The sequence below is a fragment of the Oenanthe melanoleuca genome, chromosome 11 (assembly GCF_029582105.1).
Source record: "Oenanthe melanoleuca isolate GR-GAL-2019-014 chromosome 11, OMel1.0, whole genome shotgun sequence".
NCBI lineage: Eukaryota > Metazoa > Chordata > Aves > Passeriformes > Muscicapidae > Oenanthe > Oenanthe melanoleuca.
The window spans coordinates 13,076,547-13,098,478 of NC_079345.1; the positions used below are offsets into that span (position 1 = coordinate 13,076,547).

The following is a 21,932-nucleotide window of genomic DNA, read 5'->3' on the forward strand; positions in this document are numbered from 1 at the left end:
TCTATAGCAGTTTATACTGTGGATAGAGGAAAGGAGCTACCACTGCTGTTACTTTTGATAAGCCTCACCTATTTTGGGGTACTTTTGTGAGGGACACAAGTTTAATCTCTGGTCCATCTAACTGTTCCTGATTAGACACTCCCAAGGGTACTGGCATCCCTTCACAAGTTTTGCACTGCTTTGCTCACTGCTGCACGGGATTATTGTGCTCAGTGAAAGCAAAACAAAAGGCACCCAAGTGTGGCTGTAGTGTCTACTACACTGGGTAATGCTTATGTTTGTTTAAAAAAAATCTCAGCAGAATAACAACCGCCTCAGATCTGGCAGCAGGGACAGGAAAAGCTGGCAGTAAATGCCTGGCATTATCTTCAGAGGCATTAAACCCCTCACCTTTAGGTGGAGTCTGTGGGGACAAGATTTAGGAATTGGAATGATGTGTCAGACAAAGTCATCCTTTAACTTTTCTGGACACTTTTAGTAGTCCTTATTCTCTTCTAAAAAAATGCTGTTTGTTTTGTCCATGTGTAAACAGACTGTGCTGGAATTCTGAGCATGTCAGTGCTCTCACAGTGCAGAGCAGTGCAGGATTGTTTGGTAAAGGATTTGTCCCTCTTGGTTTGATCAAAAGCAAAGCAGCAGCACAGTTACCAGGCTGGGGTTTTACCCAGGGGGAAGTTTCTTTGCACTTCTTCCCTGCACATTTCTCATGAGTCAGAACTTGGCTTGTGAGTGACTAAGAGCAGAGCTTTCGAAACATTGACACAGAAGCAGGTTTAATTTTTATCATTTTATTAGATTAAGTCTTTTGTCAAAGTTGTAAAATCTTTTGTAAAATAGGTGTTGAAATTCCCACTGAATTGATTACTATCAGTGCTGTTATGTTTCAGGTAAATCAGTTTTGTTATCTATGAAAACGAAAGCAAAGCAAACTCTTACTTTTTAGGCAGTTCTAGAACAGGCAATTGTCACGAGTACACTTTGTGTTTTATAAGCACTTTGGGGTTTCAGAACTAGCGAAAAAGAGAAGGATGTAACAACATCCAGGATTTGCTCGTGGGGCTGACCCTGAAATAAACAATGCCAAAAGCCAGGATCACACTGAAGTGCAGTTCTCACCGAGGTTCAAGGGGAGATGAGAGACAAAGGACTGGGAAGCTGCCAGACTTCTTTAAACCTTATATTATTCACAGTGAATAATGATTCAGAATTTTCTTGGCATTGTTCAAACGAATTTAATTTTCACAGGTGAACCTCCAAGCATAGGCATTCCCAGAGCCAGGTGGGCGTGCAGTGGGTGGGAATGAAGGACATGAACTCTGTCCCTCCAAACACTACTGGGTTTTTTCATTAAGGCCTCAAGCACACTCCACTCCCCTGCTGCTGCAGGGACAGCTGGGCAGATGGGAACGGATGTGTTCTCTCCCTTCCTACACTACAATTCCTATGTTTCAGTTCTGGCATTGCTTCCTGTGTTTGAAAAATGGTCTCTGCAGTGGCCTTGCTACAAACTAGAACCAAGTGCTGAAAGAACTTCCCAACTGCGTTTATTAGGCCATAGTGCTTCTCTTCAGATGCCTTAAGCGTATTTTTTTAAATTTCAAAAACCTTATTTTCCCCCCAATACTGCTGCTCCTTAGCACATTATTATTCATTATTATTACAGATATTTTGTAAGTAAACTTGCACTAAATCAGTTTGCTTTTTTAACAACCCCACCTATGAGCCTCTCCTGCTGCACACTATTCTCTCTATAAAGATGTAACCAGCTGCTGCTGTGAACATACATAGGTGCCAGACAGGCTAAGGAATTACTTCTCAAGCTCATGAAATGAGATTCAAGATTCTTTGCTGATAAAAAGCAGCAAATGCCTGTAAAGTGCAGTTCCAGGTTGGTAACTGCAGCAGCAGCATCTTCCTTTTGATGGCACTGACACACCCATTCAAACAATCCCGTTTAGCTCATAGTTGTACCTGATACCTAAATGTAGCTGAAAGAGATCAAGAACTATGGAATTGGAGAGAGGAGTAAGCTCAGCCTGCCTGCCTAAAGTTTGCTATTCAAGTGCTCAAGCCTGGCCTTGACTGCAAAGCCGCCGTCGAAGGCTGCGTTCAGCACCTCGTCCAGGCACCCGGCCAGCACGAAGGTCAGCTCCTGCCGCACGTGCGCTGCAATCTCCTCCAGGTCCTTCTCGTTTCTTTGAGGAATGATGATTCTCTTCAGGCCAGCTCGGTGTGCTGCCAGCACTTTGTCTTTAATCCCCCCGACCTGAGACGAGAAATACATGTATAAAAACAATCTAATAAAATAATGATTGTAACATCACATCAGGAGTTAAATTCTGATGAAAGGTCCTGCCTCCCTCAGTCGTTTAGGAAAGCAATTAAAAATGCAGTCAGAGTTGTAGCTCATCATGTGCTTAATGAGGGAAATATGTTAATATACTGTAGCTACAGTATTCTTTCTGTAACAGCTACAGAGAGAAAAATAGATTGAGTAGTGCAGATACAAGAGAATCCATAGAGGAAACATCACTGCTTTTCAGGAATTTCTGTAACAAAAGTGGTCACTGCATTTTTTAACATCATGTACTGAAATTCTGCACCTGCATTAGAACAGAAGATTTCTCAGATAAAGGCAGTGTTAGATTTAGGGGGGAAGGAGTCCTAAGGAAGCAATGTCCCATGAAAAATAACTTGGGCTATACAACAAAATATACAAAGCAAAGCAAAGCTGTGCTCCAGGAGTGGAGAAGCAACCTCCTGGTTGAGTTGCTAATGAGATGTTAATGGGGGGGGTTAAATTAGTTCTTCTTTACAGCTATAGCTGTAGCTTCTTCCCCCAAACTCCCTTCTATTCCTAGAGACCTTCTTAGAGCAGAAAGGTGTAATTTTACAGTGCTCTAGAGGAGAGGAAGGGCCTGTATTCCAGTACAAAGGGCAAACCCGGGCTGCTGTGACAGGGCAGGAGTGACCCACGGTCCCCACAGTGCCCAGGGGTTTGGCAGTGCTGCACACTCAGTAGCAAGGGCAGCCCTGGGAATTCAGTCTCTTGATAACAGCAAGATTCTGGGTACCTTGGGGAAGGAGGAAAATGTGGTTTAATGTTTACAGAGACCTTATCTCTGCACACAGCTTTAGCAGCAGGCACAGTGTGGTCACTGCCTGGCAGTCAGGACAGGCTGGCTGCAGGGCTAAGCTGGCTCCCACCAGAGTCACTGCAGGCTGCTCCAGAACCCAGGACAATGGCCTGGCCTGTCAGAGCCTACCATGCACCTCTGGTTCTGTCTCCTCTGCAGGAAACAAAATCCTGTCCCTATGTCCAGCTCCATCCTCCAGTCCATCATTTGGTATGAGATGGTAACTCCCATAGCAACTTCAGCACCTGTGCCAGGCTCCACTGACACTTCACTCTAAACACTGTTTGTTTGAATACGTTCTTTGCCTTCAAGCTTGGACAAAGCTTTATGGAAACCCCACTTGGCTGAGCTACATACAAGGACCAACACTGAAGAGAAATCTAAAAGTAGATCCATGGATTCAGGAGTAACCTGTGTGTAGTTACTGTGAGAGCTTTAAGACACAACTCTGCATAGACACCAGAAGTAGTTCTGTATCAGCAGTCTGAGGAAGCACATTTAGAAACCACAGTGCAGACTTTAGAGCCATCTTGCATTTTAAGACTGAGGTTTCCTTTCCAAGTTGACATTTTAATATATTTTCCCCAAAAGCCACATCAAGGCTGGCTTTAGCTTGAAAGGCAAAGCAGAGGAGTGGGGCATTCCTGCAGCAGCCTGGCCTCTACTGGCCTCTTCCAATGTAGAGTGCATTGCTGCTAAGGAATGATCCAGCAAGGCTCTGGATCCACTCTTCTAAGTGGCTATAAACAGATTTTATATCCAAAACAGGGAGAATTAATACAACTTAGCTCTTTTCTCCAATGATGCTTACTGGAAGAACAAGGCCTCTTAGTGTAATTTCTCCTGTCATGGCTACATCTGAGCACACCAGCCGCCCACTGAAGAGTGAAGCAAGGCAGGTTACTATGGTAACACCAGCAGATGGTCCATCTTTTGTGACAGCTCCAGCTGGGAAGTGCAGATGGATGTCAGTGTTGTCAAGGAGATCAAAACTTCCAGAAGCTTAAGGAAAAAAAGAATGGTTTGAATGTTAAAAATCTAAACCCATTTTGTTCCTGGTCTTTATTCTAAAAGCCCACCAAGAACTAAAAGCCTTGGCACTATTTATTAACAGTAGGCTGAAAAAAACAACACAATATTGCAGAAGCCCTAGGAAAAAACAACAAGGAGAAATCCCAATGAGTTTTCCTATCCAAATTCCTAGAAAAAACTGTAACATGATAACCAATAAGCTTGGCAGTTGCACGCATTGGGAAACTGAAAGTAGGGATTAATGTGGAAACCAAGGAAATTCTACATAGAATTTTTATGTCCCAAATCATCAACGTCAATATTCAGAGAACACTCCACATTAACTCACTATTATGATAAAGTGAAATTCTTATTTATGTCCTTTCACCTGTAATAGAGTGCAAACCAGAGAGGTAAACATGCCCACAGGTATGGCCTGCAGCATTTCATACATTAATTCCATTTTTGTTTTTAACCTATCTAAACTTCCACAGATAGTGACAGATACTGGTCAATTATTTGCCTGATCGGCAGATGATCAATTTAGAAAACACATTTCCACAAGTCCTGCAAGGTTCACAGAAAAAAAAATAGTTAAAATGCTCTTGTCCAAAGCTCTATTGCACTGCAGTTCCACAGCTGCCAAACAAACCCAACGTCTTCAAAATACTAAAACTTAAACTACAAAAACCTTTTAACAGAACCTGCCAGAGAAAAACTAAAGACTTCCATTTCTGTCTCCAGCATGAAGATACTGCTGGAAAGCCTGAGTGCAAGAATGAGTCAGAGGCAGTGTCTGCCACAACCAAGGAGAAGCACCTTGGCACTGAGGCTGCCCACAACCTTCCAGGCTAGGGCAGGGAGACACAACTCATGTTCTGCCAGGCCACAGCCACCTCGGCTTGGCAGCAACTGGGAAAGAACTACAGAGAAGCACTCTGCAGCTGATCTCATCTGCAAGGCAGCACTGATGGCTGCAACCCTTTGTGTGCTACACGCCCACAGCCAGTAACTACCAGGGTTACTCAGCAGAGTGGCACCAGCGGCTGTGGGGCTGCAGCTGCCCTGCCGTGTCCCTGCCGTGTCCCTGCAGCTGCCCCGCCGTGTCCCCGCCGTGTCCCCGCCGTGTTCCTGCAGCTGCCCTGCCGTGTCCCTGCCGTGTTCCTGCAGCTGCCCTGCCGTGTCCCCGCCCAGTCCCCGCCCGCACCGTTGGTGAGCTGGTATCTCTTGGCGTTGCTGCGCAGCCAGCTGATGGCCAGGTGAGCCGACTCCTTCATGACGTCCCCCAGCTGTCCCGTCAGCGTGAGCTGGCCCTCCCCGTCCATGCGGCTCGCCTCCACGAACATGATCTCCCCTCCCAGCGGAGTCCAGGCCAGCCCTATGGCCACCCCAGGCTGGTTGAGGCGCTCAGACACCTGGAGGGAAACACAGGAAGCGGTTTAGGAAACAGCCATTAAAAAATTGCAAAAACAATTCAATAGTTGGCTTTAAAACAACTGTATCCATCAAAACACAGAAGTTAAGCCAAGTGTCTGATCTCTTGTTTTAATTTATTATTCAATGCAGCAGTAGTTCTGGATACGTGTAAACACTAATTACACAACGAGGGCTGTGTATGGCAGCTTAGCTTAAGGCCATGGCAAACACCTGGGCGTGTCATTCTTGAAACCTTCCCTGCCTCCAAAAACACCATACGAATCTTTCTCCTCAAAGGACTTCAAGTATTCAGTCAATCCTGACTGAATGTTTACGTGACAACCCATCTGCTGGAGTGTGTTTGCCCTGACTGTTACTCCTGTGACAAAGCCAGTTTTTCTCCCCGGTGTTCCCTAAAAGCCTTTCTAAAGGTGGTGGCAGTGCCTGAGCTGTGGCCAGCCAAGTCCCCGATGTTGTTCCCTGCAGACATTTACAAACACTCTGGAACAGCAGAAAGGTGAATGTGTTCCCAGGCCAGGCAGAGAGACACCTGACAGAGTCCCTTTAGGAGTTACAAGCAGCCAAGCAATCAGCAGCTACACTGACAGCCAAAGCCAAGGAAGGCACAGAGCCCCTTCTCCTGCTTCTCCTGGAGCTCTCCCTTACCTGTGCACTGGCATCATCATCCTGCCATTTGCTGTCATTAGCTGGATTTAGCTAAGAAGGCCCTTTCTTTTTCTAACATTTAAGAAAATTGTACAGAACAGTGTGTTTCACTTCTATGGTATCAAAATACCTCACCAATCATTTTTAATTTTGCTAACATCAGTTTCTATATCCATTACCTGTGTGTTATTAGTTATGGTGATTCACTCTGATTATTTTAGTAACTCAGGTTAACAAAGTCAGTTCATCCTGGCCACGCTGAAATCCAACAACGCTGCAGCATTCCCCTTTGCACTGAAGACAATGATATTTTGGCACACCATCATGGTTTCAAACATTACAGGTGTAATGAACAAAATTAACTGTCCACACCCTCTCCCAGCCCAAAGCAGCCATCAACAAGGGTTGTTGATTTGGGAGTTTTGTTTCAATTTTTTTAGACTGGACTATGGATCAACTGAAAACAGTTTAGAGACAGAGAGCTCAAGGGCAGAACACAGCTAATGGGACAACAAATCACAACCCAAACGGTTCCTAAGACTCATCACTTAGTACAAGCTCCTTCCTCTATCCTCAGACTAGGCAGGCACCTCCTCCTACTTTCACAAGTCAGTTGGTATCTGAATAGAGAAACTGGCTGTGTAGTAGGTGTTGATCACCTTTGGACCATTGCTCCCTGCATCACCTGGTACCTCCGAATCCAAGCAGCCTCTCCTGCTGTCCTGGAGAGAGACTGGCCCACCCCTGCTGCACCCTCCTCAGCCGAGCCTTTACTGAGCCTGCTGACAGGCACACGTGGCAAATGCCCTGGCAGCCTGGAGATCTGGCTGCAGAAAAGCCTCCTGGAAATCCCTGAACACAGCCAGAGCCACAGAACCCCCAACACAAAGAGGAAAGCACACTGGACTACATGAGACACCCACAAAGTGTTAACAGGGAGTTGCACAAGACTGAATCGCTCCTGGCGCCTCTGAATAGTTTCTTCTCACCAAAAATCAGATTAATTTAAATTAGAATTAATACTTTCTTACACTTTTAAAACAACTTCAATTAAAAACAACCACGTGAATCAGCTGATGGCTGGTGATGTCTGTCAGATGATGAAGATGTCACTGACCTACATGGGATGCCTTGAAAATTTTTGCAGATGAGACCAACCCAACTGTGATTTAGCTCTACACTGAGTACATGAACATACTGTCAGATGCATTTTAGCTGCCTAGACACTGCAAAATTAAAGTCTTAACATTCAGCACAGTCATTTATTTTAGAGTATTTCAGGTTATCATCTGCAGTTTTGGAGCAAAATTAAGTCAGTGTAATGGACAAGAAGCTTGTTCCCTGATTCACAGTGGGAACATGAGAACCAGTTCGGTCACTTGCTGGCCTTTAACATGGTTGCTTTCCTTCCACAGGTTTTCCCAGCCTGACTGTACCAACTTTTTTTCTACTCTTCTGATTCATTCCCTGGCAAATCATTGCTGGCAAAGCACATTAACAGTGGCTTCCCCCTGAGGGAGAAGGATTTCCCAGAAATATCACCACAAGACTGATAGTTCCTAGATAAAAATGCCAATCTAAACCTGTGCTTTGGACAAGTTTTGCTTCTGAAAGACAATCTAATTTTTTCCCTAATTAGAATTGTGCATGCCCCATGAAACATCTACATGTTTCATGTTATGCCATCTACACTTTAATTTCCTAGACCAAGCCATTTCCCTGACCTACAGCTTCTGTCCCTTCAACTTCCCTCAAGTTATGAGGATATAAACCAATCCTGGGCCTTCCTGTGGAACCAATAATACTTTGCTACTCAAGCAGAATTAAGGGTTGAAAAAAAAAAAAAAAGCTAAAAAATCTCCCCAAAACACAAGCCAAAAATACAAACAGTTCATTATAAACACACTGGATAGGTTAGAAACCCTTTCTCCCAGACGTGTGCTGTGCTGAAACATTTCATTAAATCTTCTGCACTTTAAATTGTCGAGATTATTCTTTCAAAGCCTCACTATATGATTCATTCCAACATTTGTTCTGTAGGGACACACATAAGATTATTCATTTGTGATAAATGAATTAATCCAGCAAGTAGGAGCTGAATATTCTGTTACATCTTCCTGCTGGGAGAGCTATGCAGACAATAGCCAAGCAATGCCCTGGAAAGGTGAGAGATGAATCCCTGTGTCAGGAATTCCCTGAAGGGGAATAAAGTCATGCCATGTTTTCAGTTCCATTTGCTCAGCCTCACACAGGTACTGCCTCCATGGTGTCTTTGTTTCAGCTGCTGAGAAATGGCAAAATGCAGGCCCAGGGTGAAGCTCTCACTCAGACCCAGAGAGGAGACCCAGACTGTGACTGCAGAGTAGAACCCTCAGCAGCCAGGCTCAGGCACTGCCAGAGCAGAAACTCTGCTCCTCAAAAGAACCTTGGAGGCACTTGAGAAAATTCTAAGGGATAACACATTAGTTGGGAAAATTCCTTAAAACAGAAGTTATGTTGTTACCTGAGCAATTTGCACGGGAAAAAAACAAAGTGTGTACTGAAAAATATTCACTCAGTAAATACAGCAAATAGTACCTGAAAAGAAATCCTGGGCTGTTTGGGGAATTGATCTGTGTGGATTCACCTCTACTTCTATTTATGCACTAAATTTGCCTTCTAAATACAGAAATGTTAAGAAAATTTTTGACAAAGAAGTCACAAGCTTCAATCAGTCTTATTTCAGTTTACACAGGCCAGCAGATCCATGGAATGCTTATCTGCAAATTTATGGCATCCTCACAATAAATAAACAAAAAACCTACAAAAGAAAAGCCCCACCTAGCACTCCTGTATTTGAACACTTGAAATCAAGAACCACACTTCAAAAATTTTACTTGCATTACTTAATCCTACAGAAAAAAGACAAAATAGCAGAAATTATTTTCCATCGCAGCCACACTACCAAATTTAAATGAATAATCAATTCCAGAAACAAAACTGACACCAGGCAGAGCACCTAAGAAAAGTCCCATATTAGCTCTAAATTTTTACATTTGTGTTATCTTCCTGTGGAGTACAGAGGCTTCTGTGAGTTGGAAAGAACAAATGTAAGTTGCTGAAAATTCAGTCATTTGCCTAAAGAGCAAATTTTTCTAATTTCTGAAAGTAAAAAAGTAAATCACCAAAGAACCCATGTGAATGCACCCAGCCCAGAATCACCAGGCCTGCTGGTCATTCATTTTCCTTGCCTCCCATTCTCCCACTGCCACTGTTCCCATCACCATCCCCTGTCACAATCAATGGCACTATCTCTTTTCAGTTTTTGTTTTCTCATTTCTGTCTCTTCCTTAAGACTCTCTTCCATGATAAGATCTTCAAATCCAAAAGCCTCTGTTCAGGTCTAAAAACTGATTCATTCCTTAACAATAATTCATTTTCTCCTGCTATCCCAATCACCTTGTCCCCTTTTTGTTCTTCAAATTCCACTGGAAGTCTGGTCCTCTGATTTAGGAGAAAAAAATTGTAAGGGGAAACTTCTCAGAAACAGAGAACAACTGCACTGTCACTGGTGAAATGAGAATCCCAAACTAACAAACTACTTTAACTGATGGCATTTCCATAAAATGGAGCAAAATACCAATGGGAGAAAGCAAAAAATCTGAAATATGCCTACTGAGGAGCAGAGCTGGAGGTGCCTGTCTGATCATAAAACATTTTAATGACTAAGAGTCACATTAACCTAAAGAATGTCTGAGAACTTCTGGTACAAACTGAAGTGTTTTTAATAACCAAAAATGCTGCCTGGCTTTAAGGAGGTATGAGGGACAGTCCTTAGCACAGCTGCTGCAGAGACAGGATTCCTGGGTTCTACTTTTGGCATCCTTCCCAAGACCACCAAACATCCCCCAAACAAAAGCAAAATTGTTTCAAACTGAAAAAACACCACCACATTCTGCAGGAACCTTTGCTAACAGAAAAGTCAGGGCATTATGTTACTTACATACTCTGAATTAAAAGAAAAACTTTATGTGCAAAAACACTTTGTGGAACATAAAAGAACACAGTGCTGTTATTGACATATTTTGAAGTTGTTAACATTTGTATAGACTCAGTCAATAGCAATAATCATATCAGCCAGAAACAGTGTCAAACAGAAACAAATGAGGATGTTACCTCCATGTCATACATGGGGGGCCCCAGGATATCTTTCAGAGCATGGAAATCAATTAAAATTGGCATTTCAGGTGGCAGAGCCAGGTCAGCTGTGTCACTGATGGATTCTGCCTTGGCATCTTCTGCAACGTGTTCTTTGCAATCTAAGGGAAGAAAATCTAATTCAGGATTTGTAATGGTCTTTCCTAGACAGAAGAATTTTTTAAAAATCGTAACAGAGAAAAATAAAACATGCAACAAAATGCTCAGTAAGTTCAGGAAAATGTGCTAAACCATTGCTCACAAAAATCTTGTCAAATTAAAGATAACATGGCATGAAATTTAATTATTAAGCCTAAATATGTTCTAACTGTTCATCAAAGATAAAATTAAATCTAGAGCACTGACAGAGATGCAACTCATCAGTTTAAGTTCATTTTAAACTAATTCAAACAGCAAAGCACATTAACTCATTTAAGACTGCACTTTTCCCCAGATTTGTGCAGAAAACCAGTATTTCACAGAATCAGAATGGCTGTAAAGGACCTTAAAGCTGATCTTGCTTTAAGATCTTGCAGGGACAACTTCCAACATCCCAGGTTGCTTCAGGCCCTGTCCAACCTGGCCTTGGACACTTTCAAGAGATGGGGCAGCCACAGCTTCTCTGGGAACCTGTGCCAGGTTGGGTGGAAGGGTTTGTTCCTGCACAGGAATCATGTGCAGTGTGGTACAACAGAGAATGTGCAGCTGAACAGGGCAATTGTGACAGTGCAGGAATTCCTGCTCTTCTCATGTCTGTTTACAACTGTGCCCCATCACAGAGCAGCTCCAGTGCAGCCCTTGCAGCACAGACTCTGATGTGACAATTTTCATGTTGATTTTTGTCTCCTATGACTTTTATGGCTTTGCTCAATCATAGAAGGGTTTGGGTTGGAAGTGACCCTTAAAGATCATCAGCCCAACTCCCCACCACACATAGGGACACCTTCCACCTGCTCAGGCTGCTTAACTCACAAAACTGACATCTCCCTGTCTGTTCAACAGCCAGCTCAGAATACAACACCTACAGGTCTTGTTCAGTGGAAAAACCTCAAACAATTTCAGTGTAATAACCTGTGGCTTTTGTCTTGAAATACTACACACACAGAGGGCTCTGTTCTTTTCTTTGTTGAAGGAGATACTGCTAAGGTGTCATGCTCAATAACCAGCAGCAAAAAAATTCCTCCAAGGTCCAATTACCAGACATTTTCAGAAACACCTTTCAGGCATGATATACTCTTCAGGAAGGGCTATAAACTCCCAGCAGCCTGACACTTTTGAATGCAATATACTCAAGTGTCACCTAGGAGGGACCACAAAATTACAGCAATAGTTATGGGTTCAGAAGGGGGCTCTTGCCTCCCTTCACTCACAGCATGAGTGGATTTCTTACCTGTACAATGGCTTCCTTAGCAAAACTGCCTTCACATTTCTGTTTTCTCTTTCTATACAAAGTGAACTGTAATAGGAACCATGTCAATGTCAGTCTCACCCCCAGCCTGCAGAGGAGCTGTTTGCATGACTGAGCTCAAGGGCTGACATTGCACAGTTACCAAGGGACTGGAAGCAGAAGAACAATGCAAGCAGGGAATAATTTCCCCAGAGAGTCTGATCCAGGTGCAAGAGGCTTATCAGCATTTCTCAAGAGCCCTAAGTAGTGTTTTAATGAAACATCTATCAGAGAAATGAAGAATGCTTGGACAACCCAGCTGTTCCTAAGGCTCTGTGGCACTGTCAGGGCAGTGCCTCCCTGCCCTGGTGCTGCCCTCCTGCAGGCAGAGTGAAGACTTTTCTTCCCACCCCAAACCCCAGCCTAACGTACATCTGAAGTTTGTAACACACAGCAAAGCACACTGAGCTTCAAGACTCCTGCACCTTATTTCGGACCCAAATATGGGTTGTTTACTTTCTTTGAGTTCTTTCTAATTTTAGTTTGAAAAGGAGCTTTCTGGTTCTTCCTCTGCACATCAATGCATGCACAGTAACTGAATATCCAAGAGTTCAAACAAGTACAGAAAAACACAAACCACTGATCTAATCTATTTACTCTAATGCGAAGAGGTGGTCAGTGGTGCAACAGCAATTCTCAGAATGGATAAATGAGGATGATGTCACCTTCCACAAGATACAAACTATCCTGTCATTAATCCTGATACATAAAGGCCTTTTTACAGATAATTTTGTGACAGTGACAATTTTGTGAAGTCTCACTAATGCCTTATCAAGGAAAACATTTTACATCACTATTAACATGACAGCAGCAACTCAGCTTTCATTCAGGACTCCAGTCTAACAGCTCTTATCCAACAGCCACTAATCTTCCCATTGTACAACTTGCTGCTCCATGGCTAAATCCCATTCCTTTGCTGCAAACACTGCCTTAGTCAGATGCCTCCTGTTGTTCCAGCATGTCTCTCTGCTTTTGTTAAACTACTATTTTTATACATAATAAATTTAAAGACATAAATACTGGCAAGTCTAGGAAACTTGACCCTGCATGCTATTCTTGCAATTCAGACTGCAGTTGCAACACTATTTGATAATCTGAGATGCAATTCATATTTCAAAACAAAATTGAATTTAAAACCAGCTGCTTTTGTTCTATACCAAGATTTTACTGCCTAACAAACATAAATGTATTTATTTCACCTTGCTCTGTATACAGCTGAAGAGAAAAACTCCTCATAAACAAAGCAGGGAATTTGAGGCTGCCTGCCCTATTAAAAGAATCAGGAATTGCTTTGAGTTTATCTGATCTAATGAGTAGATCACATTTTATCATTTGTAACAATAACAAACTCCAGACTTTTTCTAAAAATGTTAACCTAAATTCTGGCATTATCTAATTTTCTATAAAAGCATAAAGTGATGTCCCAAAATGTAATTAAACTCTTTTTCTTCGTAGAAAAAGGCATCTTCGTTTATCATCTTTAAACAAGTGCTGACTATGAGGAATCTATAAAGACACAAGTAATTAAGGTTTCCACTAACAATGACAAATGTGTGTTCTCTACCTACCCCAGCCTAACAGCCATAAACCACAGTACAAGCTAAATGACATATTTATCTAAAAACAAGACACTTAAATTCAAGTTTCCAGAAAGAGAACTTCTCATTAGGACAGCAGTTTAATCATCTTACAGTTTGAGATAACTTGGCAAAATAAACTAAAAGGTCAAAAAGTGCCCTTAGCAGAGCTCCAAACTGCACTGGAGGAACCACCTGCTGCTCTGCTATTACATGTCTTCTTACACAAAAGCAGCATGGTATTGAGTTGTTTTAATATTTAAAATTGTAATACTAAAAATAAGCAACAACACATAGCCCTCCCCAAGTAACCAAAAATAAGTTCAAAAAACAACCAACTAAAAAAAAAAGATTCTGTTTGTAAAATTTTCCAAGCAGAATCTGCAGCTACTCAAAGATCACAATGTTCTTCAGTAATCTTTGCAAGTTCCCAAAATAAAACAGTCTCAGATGTAAAAATGGATTTGTAAGAAAATGGACTCCTAAGAAAACATACTGACAATTAACTATTAAATATAACTAAAGATTTAATCTTAATAGACATTTAATGGCACAAAGATTTAAAAAAATAAGACTCTGTTCTACAGATGTAATGGAAATGAGAGAATACAAAAGTCTAAAGCTTTCTCAACATGTAGCAATTTCTCATCTCCTCATAAAACAGATTTAAATAAAGCACTAACAACACAAGTCTTAAACCCAAAGATTTCCAACCATACTTACTGACCAAGATAGAAAAATAGAAGCCTAATATTTTAAAGCAGTTTTTAACATAATACATTCTGATTTGCTGAATTGCTACAAAGAGATATAAAAAAGAGCATCAGCATAAAAGACAAAGTTTTAAGTCTGTGTGCAATTAAAGGGAAAGTAACATTCTTTCTTTCTTCTCATCTGACTTAGCAGCAGATGCTTCAGTACACAGCAGACAGAATTCTTTTAGCTCCTCCAAACTGAAAAAAAAAAACCCCAAAATTGCATTTAGGTAGAAAAGGATGGGAATGCTTTTGCTGATAACATTCAAAGCCAGCCATAACATGAAACTGGCCCCTAAAAGCAACATTCCACTGTCAAACTTAAATCTTACACACCAAACTTTCAGGAAGCATTTCTTTAGGAAGGGAACAATTTCCTGGGACCCTAATTCTTACACTTACTTAGATGCTTAAATTTAATGCTATGTGCATCTCTCCCCACAGCATCAGAAAAGTTCTCTTTCCACAAAATAATTACATTCTATTATTTGTGACCTACAATAACAATGTGTACTTGAAGCACTTGAATGTGAGGTGCTCATGCAGGAATACTTAAGATAAATTAACATGGAAAAAATAACACCTTAAAAATTAGTTTGTATTCAAGCCAAACTTCTCAGAACATTTATGCCTTCTCCTATGGAGAAGTCATTCCAAGCAATTTTCAGGAATTTCAGAAAAAGGCCCACACTGCAGCCTGCAGAGCTGGGAAGCTCTCTAAGGTCAGCAGAGCTGAGCTCAGACTGAGTACCTGCAGCCACACCTCCCTGGGACTGATGTTCAGCAGATTTCATGTGTCAGCTCACATTGACCACTTTGGTCAAACTTGCATTTAATTTAAAACAAATGTTTCATCCACAAGGAGTAGAACAAACTGCTCTGTATTGATGGGTTATGGAAATATTTAAGTATGTTCAAAGCCTTGGTTTCAACATATATACAATCCTCATTTCATCACTTTTAGTTATGAAATATTACCTGTCCTAAATCTCCCTTCGGGCCTGAATTAAACAAATTGTTTTTCACTCTGGGTTTCAATTGCTGTATCATGATATGATGCTTTAGTGCACAGTTGCTGCATTGTATTCTCAAGGCAGTTGCACTAAAATAGGAAGGACAGTTTCACATATTTTTGTGACTCCTAGAATTTCTTGTAGTGTCAAAAGACTCGAGGTGTGTCTCATAAATCTTAGATAGTGTTTCAGTGAAATATCAGATAGCTTTGCTGTACACAGGGATGACTCCCCAGAGAGCTCTGAAAAATTCTGAAGTTCCTTGTGCAAACACAACAACTGAGACAAACCAACATTTCTGCAGTCACCAACTTCTCCAGAAAGCTCAGGAGTCAGAGGAGCAAGAAGGCACTAAAAGCTGCCCATGCATTTCAGAGGTGCATTTCTGGGAAGTGCTGAACCCAGCCTGAGACACAGTCTCCAGCTCTGCTTGGGCAGCACCCTCCCTTCCTAGAGCCCACTGCCAAACAGTGGCAAAAGCCTCATCTTTACAAAGCCTTGAAAACAGGTGCTCTCCTTGAAGTTAAAAATCTGATTTAATCAATGTAATGGTGGAAAGTCTCTCATTCTACCACCTAGTGTCCTTAACTCTTACTACAACCCACCAGCCAGAGGCACTCAGCTGAATACAACAGGCACCATGGTAGGATTAGGCTGTGCTCTGGATCAGGTATAAATTATGTTTTAGCAAGCAAGGCAAGCCTGCAGTCTGCCCTCTCCTAGTCACAACTAAAGGCATACCAATGCACTAACTGCAGAGTCTCAGTCTCACATCAGCAACACACAAATGTGGGAAGCAAAAATGACTTCTAGATATTTTTATAGAGATAAAGAAAAAAAAAAATCAATAAATAATTCTAAATGAAACTATTAAGGGATGACAACTTGATTAATTAATTTTCCAGAGTCATTCATTATATGAAATAAGAATTCATCACCATGATGCACAACTGCACAAATGTCCACTAAATCAACAGGAGAAAAAATGCCAAAGAAATCAGTTTAGGCTACAAATCCCATTATTTGCATCAAACTGCAAGTATTTGGAGATATTTGTAAGTTTTGTTTTGAACACTTAGTTATTTCCAACAGACAGAACGAAAATAAAAATATTTTTAAAAGGCTCCTACTCTCATGTACTCCCAGCAAATGACACACTGTAAAAACACACCAGAGTGTAAGCACAGTGTTAGTACAAAATAAAATCCACTCTGCAGACTGCACCGTTCTGTACAAGTCTTTATAACAGCAAAGTTTCAGTGCAGAGATACTTGTCACTCCCTTTTATTAATACAGCTTTTTCTTATGGACAGTTTTCATTTCAGAAGTACAAAGGCAACTCTTCACAGCTCATTTCTTTCTTAACTCCAAACTGAGTCAACCAAAAACCATTTTGCCCCCTTTTGAAGCACTTGGGCTGCTATTTTCACTTAGCTTTGGTAAGTTGCAAGTCCAGAACTAATTTTAACAGTGTATAATTTTAACAGTGTAAATACCTCAGTTACAAGCACATCTCTAATTTTAACATGGTAAATAACTCTCTCACTGGATTGAGATGTCTAACACAGCTCCTTTTTTGTTACTTGCCTTAATAATAAAGTGTTTCTTCTCACAGTACCATGAGTTGTGCTCTCATCTATTTTACCAGAATGCCTGAAGAGCAGAATGACATCTCTTTTTACTGAGCAATTGCATTTGACCTCTGAAACACATTTTAGACACAGATACCCACTTTGAAAATATGACTTGTCAGAAGTGCCATCCAAAAGGTGCAGTAGCTAGGACACCTGACACTCCTGGTGTGGGTGAGCTGGGCCAGCACAGCCCAAAGGCTCAGCAGTCGCATTCACAAAGAGAGCACAGAAGCATCAACAAGTCAGTGTTTGACTTCATAATGTACATCAGAGCATAGAAGGCAGAAAACACACACATAATATAAAAGGAAAGCACTGGTAAATATGTCTTAAAACCTCTGCCTTTTAATGAAGATGGGTTCATTTAAATTGCAGGATCTTTCACGGATTCAGTCACTGCTACTGTGAGAGCTCACTGCCTTTAAGCCAAACATTCAGAGAAACCATGTTGACCCTGCTTAGGCAAACACTGCCAAATTCAACCTTCTGATATAGTTTTCACAGACATTAGGGTGATCTCAGAAAACTCAACAAGGTAAAAGAAGATTTAATTTTCAGAAGGGAAATACTGAGCTAGGAAAAAAAAGCAAGGTAAAGCTGCAAGACTGCCAAGAAATAGATTGTCAGAGACAAATTATGTAAGTTTTTACTGTGGGTAAAACTCTTCTTCAAACATCCTTCTAACTATTACCACTGCTTGTAAAAATATCCCTTATATTTCCTCCCCTGGGATTTACTCTCTGAAAGAGGCGGGCACTGCTGAGACTTGTTTGCTGCTTGGTTTTAAAGTAACAGATAACAAGTCTCTCCTCATCTGTCCTCCTCCAACCCAGACCAGACCTATTCCAGCTGTACTGATGTTAGAACCTAAAGGTTTTTTCCACATCAACTATGTTGTGGAATATTTCAGAACATCAAACCAACAAGGCCCTGTTTGGTATTTTAAGTCTGTGAGTATCCTGGAGCAAAAGCAAACAGCCATTCTGCAGTTTTCAGTTTCCAGGATCCTCTGACACCCAGCTGTTCTCTGCCAGACTGGCAGAATTTCTTGTAACTGAACTCATTTCAGTCTTCAAAAAACGAACTAAGGGAACACAACACCCTGCTGGATACATTTTATTAGACTACGGGCTATCCACATTTTAGAAGTTCAACCTGAGGTTTGGAGTTTGTCCTTTCACATTCCTAACCTACCTGACACTGAGGGCTCCTGCAGACATCTAGTGCTGCAATGTGCACTGCAGAACTCCAACAGGAAACTGCTGTGTACAGCAACACCCTCCATCAGCATGGCTAGAACAAAAGCACAGCCATCCACACCCTCCATCATATCTTTCACCAAACACAGTGTGGATGCTCATTTTTTGTTAAAGAGAACACTCATGAGGGGTGAAATAGGAGCAGTCACCTGTTGTGTTCTGCACCTGAACTGGATCATGGGCCTGACTCCGTCCTTCCTTCTCCTATTTCCAGACTTAGAAAGAGACCTACCTTTACCAGTGAAGCAATCACCTGGGTATTTTTGCTGTTTGAGAGTTCTTCTGTTTAGCTTTCTTTCAGTTTGTTTGATGATTGGGAATGACAAAACACTGTACACATGGGAAACAAGACCAGACTAACCAAGGCTGAGAAGTTACCAAAGCTCCAAGAGACTTTGAACAAGCATGGTCCTAAAAGGCACATAAAAACAATTCTAATTTCACAGCCCTTCAAGCAGACAATTCTTGTGGTGTACAATAAAATAACCACATTGAGTTCTGAGCTAGTAGGAACTACAGCCATGCTTAATGTTTTATTAAAGAGAAGAAGAGAAAGATTTGCATTAAAAAACCTAGGAAGACATACACAAATCATAACTGCATCCCTAAGACATAAAACAGATGCACTGAAATTCTCAGTTCCTGGCTGGTGAGGGGCTTGGAACACAAGCCCTGCGAGGAATGGCTGAGGGAGCTGGAGGTGTTCAGCCTGAAGAAAAGGAGACTCAAGGGTGACCTTATCACTCTTTACAATTTCCTGAAAGGTGGCTGTGCTCAGGTGGGGTTGGTCTATTTCTCCAGGCAGCACTGACAGAACCAGAGGACACATATTAGGAAAAAGTTTTTTTACAGAAAGGGTGATAAAGTATTGGAATTGTCTGCCCAGGGAGGTGGTGGAGTCACCACCCCTGGATGTATTTTAAAAAGATGGATATGGCACTCGCTGCCGTGGTTTAGTTGAGGTGTTGGGGCATGGACTGGACTCAATGATCTTGAAGGTCTCTTCCAACCTAGTGATTCTGTAATTACCAACTCAGCAGGCTGAAACTACTCAATTTAAGACATAATTCAACACTAAAACTGCACATAATAATAATGTCACACTATCTGCCATGCTTTTGAAAACAGAGTCCTTAAAGAATAATAAAATATCAGAAAAAGTTGCTAAATTAGCTTCCTAGTGATCACATCAGAAGTTCCCTTTTTAACAAAGCATGCCAAAGATACACACCTTCTCCTTCCCCCACCTCAGCACGGTCTGGCTTTGCTTCTTTGTGCTGCCCTTCTGCCACTTTCACAGCCACTGCTCTGCAAATGGCTCCCAGCTTCCGATCCAGGGCCCGCACTCCTGCCTCCCTTGTGTACCTGTGAGAGACAACGGCTGGGCTGGGCTTTGCAACACAGAGTGCTGCTCAATGGAAACACACTCCTGACTAAACACAGACACATCAAATGGGATGGGAAAGGCACCAAAACCTTGAACTACTCTAATACATAGGAAAAAAATAATTTATTTTGATCAAAATAATTATGGTTGCTGATAAAACTGTAGACAAATTACTGAGTGGGAAGACATGACTAACACCTGGTACCAAATCTTCATTAAATGCTAAGCAATGTCCAATAGTACTGAGCTCTTCTTGGATGCATAAAAATTAAAAGGAGAAGTATTTTAAAACTTAAAATATATAGCTCACTGAAAGTTTAGGAACTGGCTGTAAAAGAATATTTTGTTTTAGTCTATGAACTAAAAAGAAGCACCAGGCAGTAACACTACACAAAACAGCCAAAACACTGGTCATAAAATATCTCAATTCATTGAATCCAAATACACTTTTTCCATTGGAAATAAACTAGTTTCAAGTTCAAAAGATGTTCTGATCAATACATTTGCTGTCATGTCTAACAAAAACCCCAGTTCTAATGAATAGAAGCTATTTAAAAACCCTGTATTTTCATTTTTTAAATCGTATTCTAAATCTAGACAAATGTACCCATCAAGCCACATGGAAAAAAAAAAAGAAGGGTAATTTTCATTTTTTGTATGAAAATGATAGAAATATAACTTAGTTCTTTACACTACATGTCATCTGCTGCCAAGGCTATGGCTTCACACACTGCAGCCACACTAACCTCAGGTGCTCCTGTTTATTCACAGGGCCTTGGCAATTGTGTCAGCACAATTGATTGTGAGCCACACCTGGAGACCAAGAGCAAGGAACTCTCTACAGAAAGCATGTTCTAAACTGTATAAACTGATTTATGTATGAACTGATTTATAAAAGAAGGTATTTAAACTGAGAGCAATGAACAAATTTACCTGGTAATTATGCCCAAAGTGGTTACTTGGGGAATCTGTATTTGCTGTGGAGTCAGACCATGTAGTTCAAGCTGTTTAGGAATCAAGTGTCTATGTGCAATTTCAATTTTTTCTTCTTGTGTGTATCCTTCCAAAAAAAAAAACAAAAACAAAAACAAAACAAAGCAGCATGTATTTATTAATGATCTTTTTGCTTAGACACTACAATATAATCAAATTTCTTATCTTTTACAATTCTACCTGATTGAATTTAACAAAAAGCCTCCCCAGCTATAATTTACAAGGCTGTTTGGTTATGATCCTTTATGGCTATTCCTAACTTCATGTGAAGAAAACCAGAATTTTAGTGTTACAAAGACCCCTTTCTCCGTCAGAATCTTAAAAAGAAGAGTACAAACAAATCAGTGAAGAAAAATATCATTACAGAATGTATCCATGTATCTCCACAGACCTGGAACTGAATTTTCCTGAGCGCAATGCTAAATACTATTCTCCTGACAGAGGCCACAGCAGATGCATCCTGCCTTGTCCCTTTTAAGGACTCTGGCCACACACTCCAGATTCCTGGCAGGCTTTCCTTCATGAGCTGCCTTTCATTTCAGCAAAAACACCCAAACTTGTCTAAGGACCTGCAACAGCCACGTAGTGGAGGCACTGCAGTGTTACCTGGCACCTGGATAACCTCCATTCTGTCCAGCAGGGCAGGTGGGATTGTAGCTGTAGTGTTGGCTGTAGCTATGAAAAGCACTTGGGACAGGTCAAAGGCTACGTTTAGGTAGTGATCAGTGAAACTGTGATTTTGTTCTGGATCCAAGACCTTAACAAGAGTGAACACAAAAGTGATACAATTATTCAATCAGAAGTAAATAAAATATGCACATTTTTATTATATTCCATTTGGATCTGTCAAATCTGACTTTACAATAGTAAAATACATTATGGATATCACTGAATCCTGGCCTTGCCTGGATTACACTGTGACTACATGTCACACCATATGTACAGTTCAAAAATTCCCTTCCCCATGAGTTGTTCCTGACCTTTTCTAGAGGTGCTGCAGCATTTCTTCAGCCATCAAGCACCTCCCCTAAGCTGTATCTCCATAACCTTTCACACATGGTAGAATGGCCCTTCAAGGACTGACAGCAACTTTGGAAAAGCAGCCCATGAGGTCCCACTGAACAAGGGGAATTCTCCCAAGTAATCCCTGACTCCAATCCTCACCTGCTGCAGGCAGCTCTTCTTACTCTAAGCTTACTTCTTACTCTCACACCAGTCCATCAGATCTCTCTTGTGAGACCAAGGGGAAGAACACCATCCCAGCCTTATCCCAGCCCTACTCATTCTGCTTTTTCCAGCCTTTATTACTAAAGGAGGAAATAAAAGTTGTTATTGCCCATGACATACCAGGCTTTGACCCTTGGCAAGCCCTAGCCTTCCCAACACAGCAATTTTTTTTCTGTTGCAAAACAATGCAGACAAAATTGAACAAGCAGTGCAGAACAAAAACGCAGTCTGACC

The 21,932-nt window shown here is 41.3% G+C and overlaps 1 protein-coding gene across 1 annotated transcript in view; it reads right to left on the bottom strand.

The window, feature by feature from the left end:
- Positions 1 to 772: 772 nt before the first annotated feature.
- LONP2 (lon peptidase 2, peroxisomal) overlaps positions 773 to 21,932 on the bottom strand; it is a 38,349-nt gene continuing 17,189 nt past the window's right edge. Inside the window, exons 9-15 of the mRNA XM_056501031.1 lie at positions 21,078 to 21,228; positions 20,412 to 20,538; positions 19,323 to 19,456; positions 10,386 to 10,528; positions 5,356 to 5,563; positions 3,949 to 4,139; positions 773 to 2,266 (exon numbers count right to left, since the gene is read on the bottom strand). Of these exons, the coding sequence (XP_056357006.1) occupies positions 2,045 to 2,266; positions 3,949 to 4,139; positions 5,356 to 5,563; positions 10,386 to 10,528; positions 19,323 to 19,456; positions 20,412 to 20,538; positions 21,078 to 21,228 (1,176 nt within the window). The 3' untranslated portion in view covers positions 773 to 2,044. The remainder of the gene's footprint in view (positions 2,267 to 3,948; positions 4,140 to 5,355; positions 5,564 to 10,385; positions 10,529 to 19,322; positions 19,457 to 20,411; positions 20,539 to 21,077; positions 21,229 to 21,932) is intronic.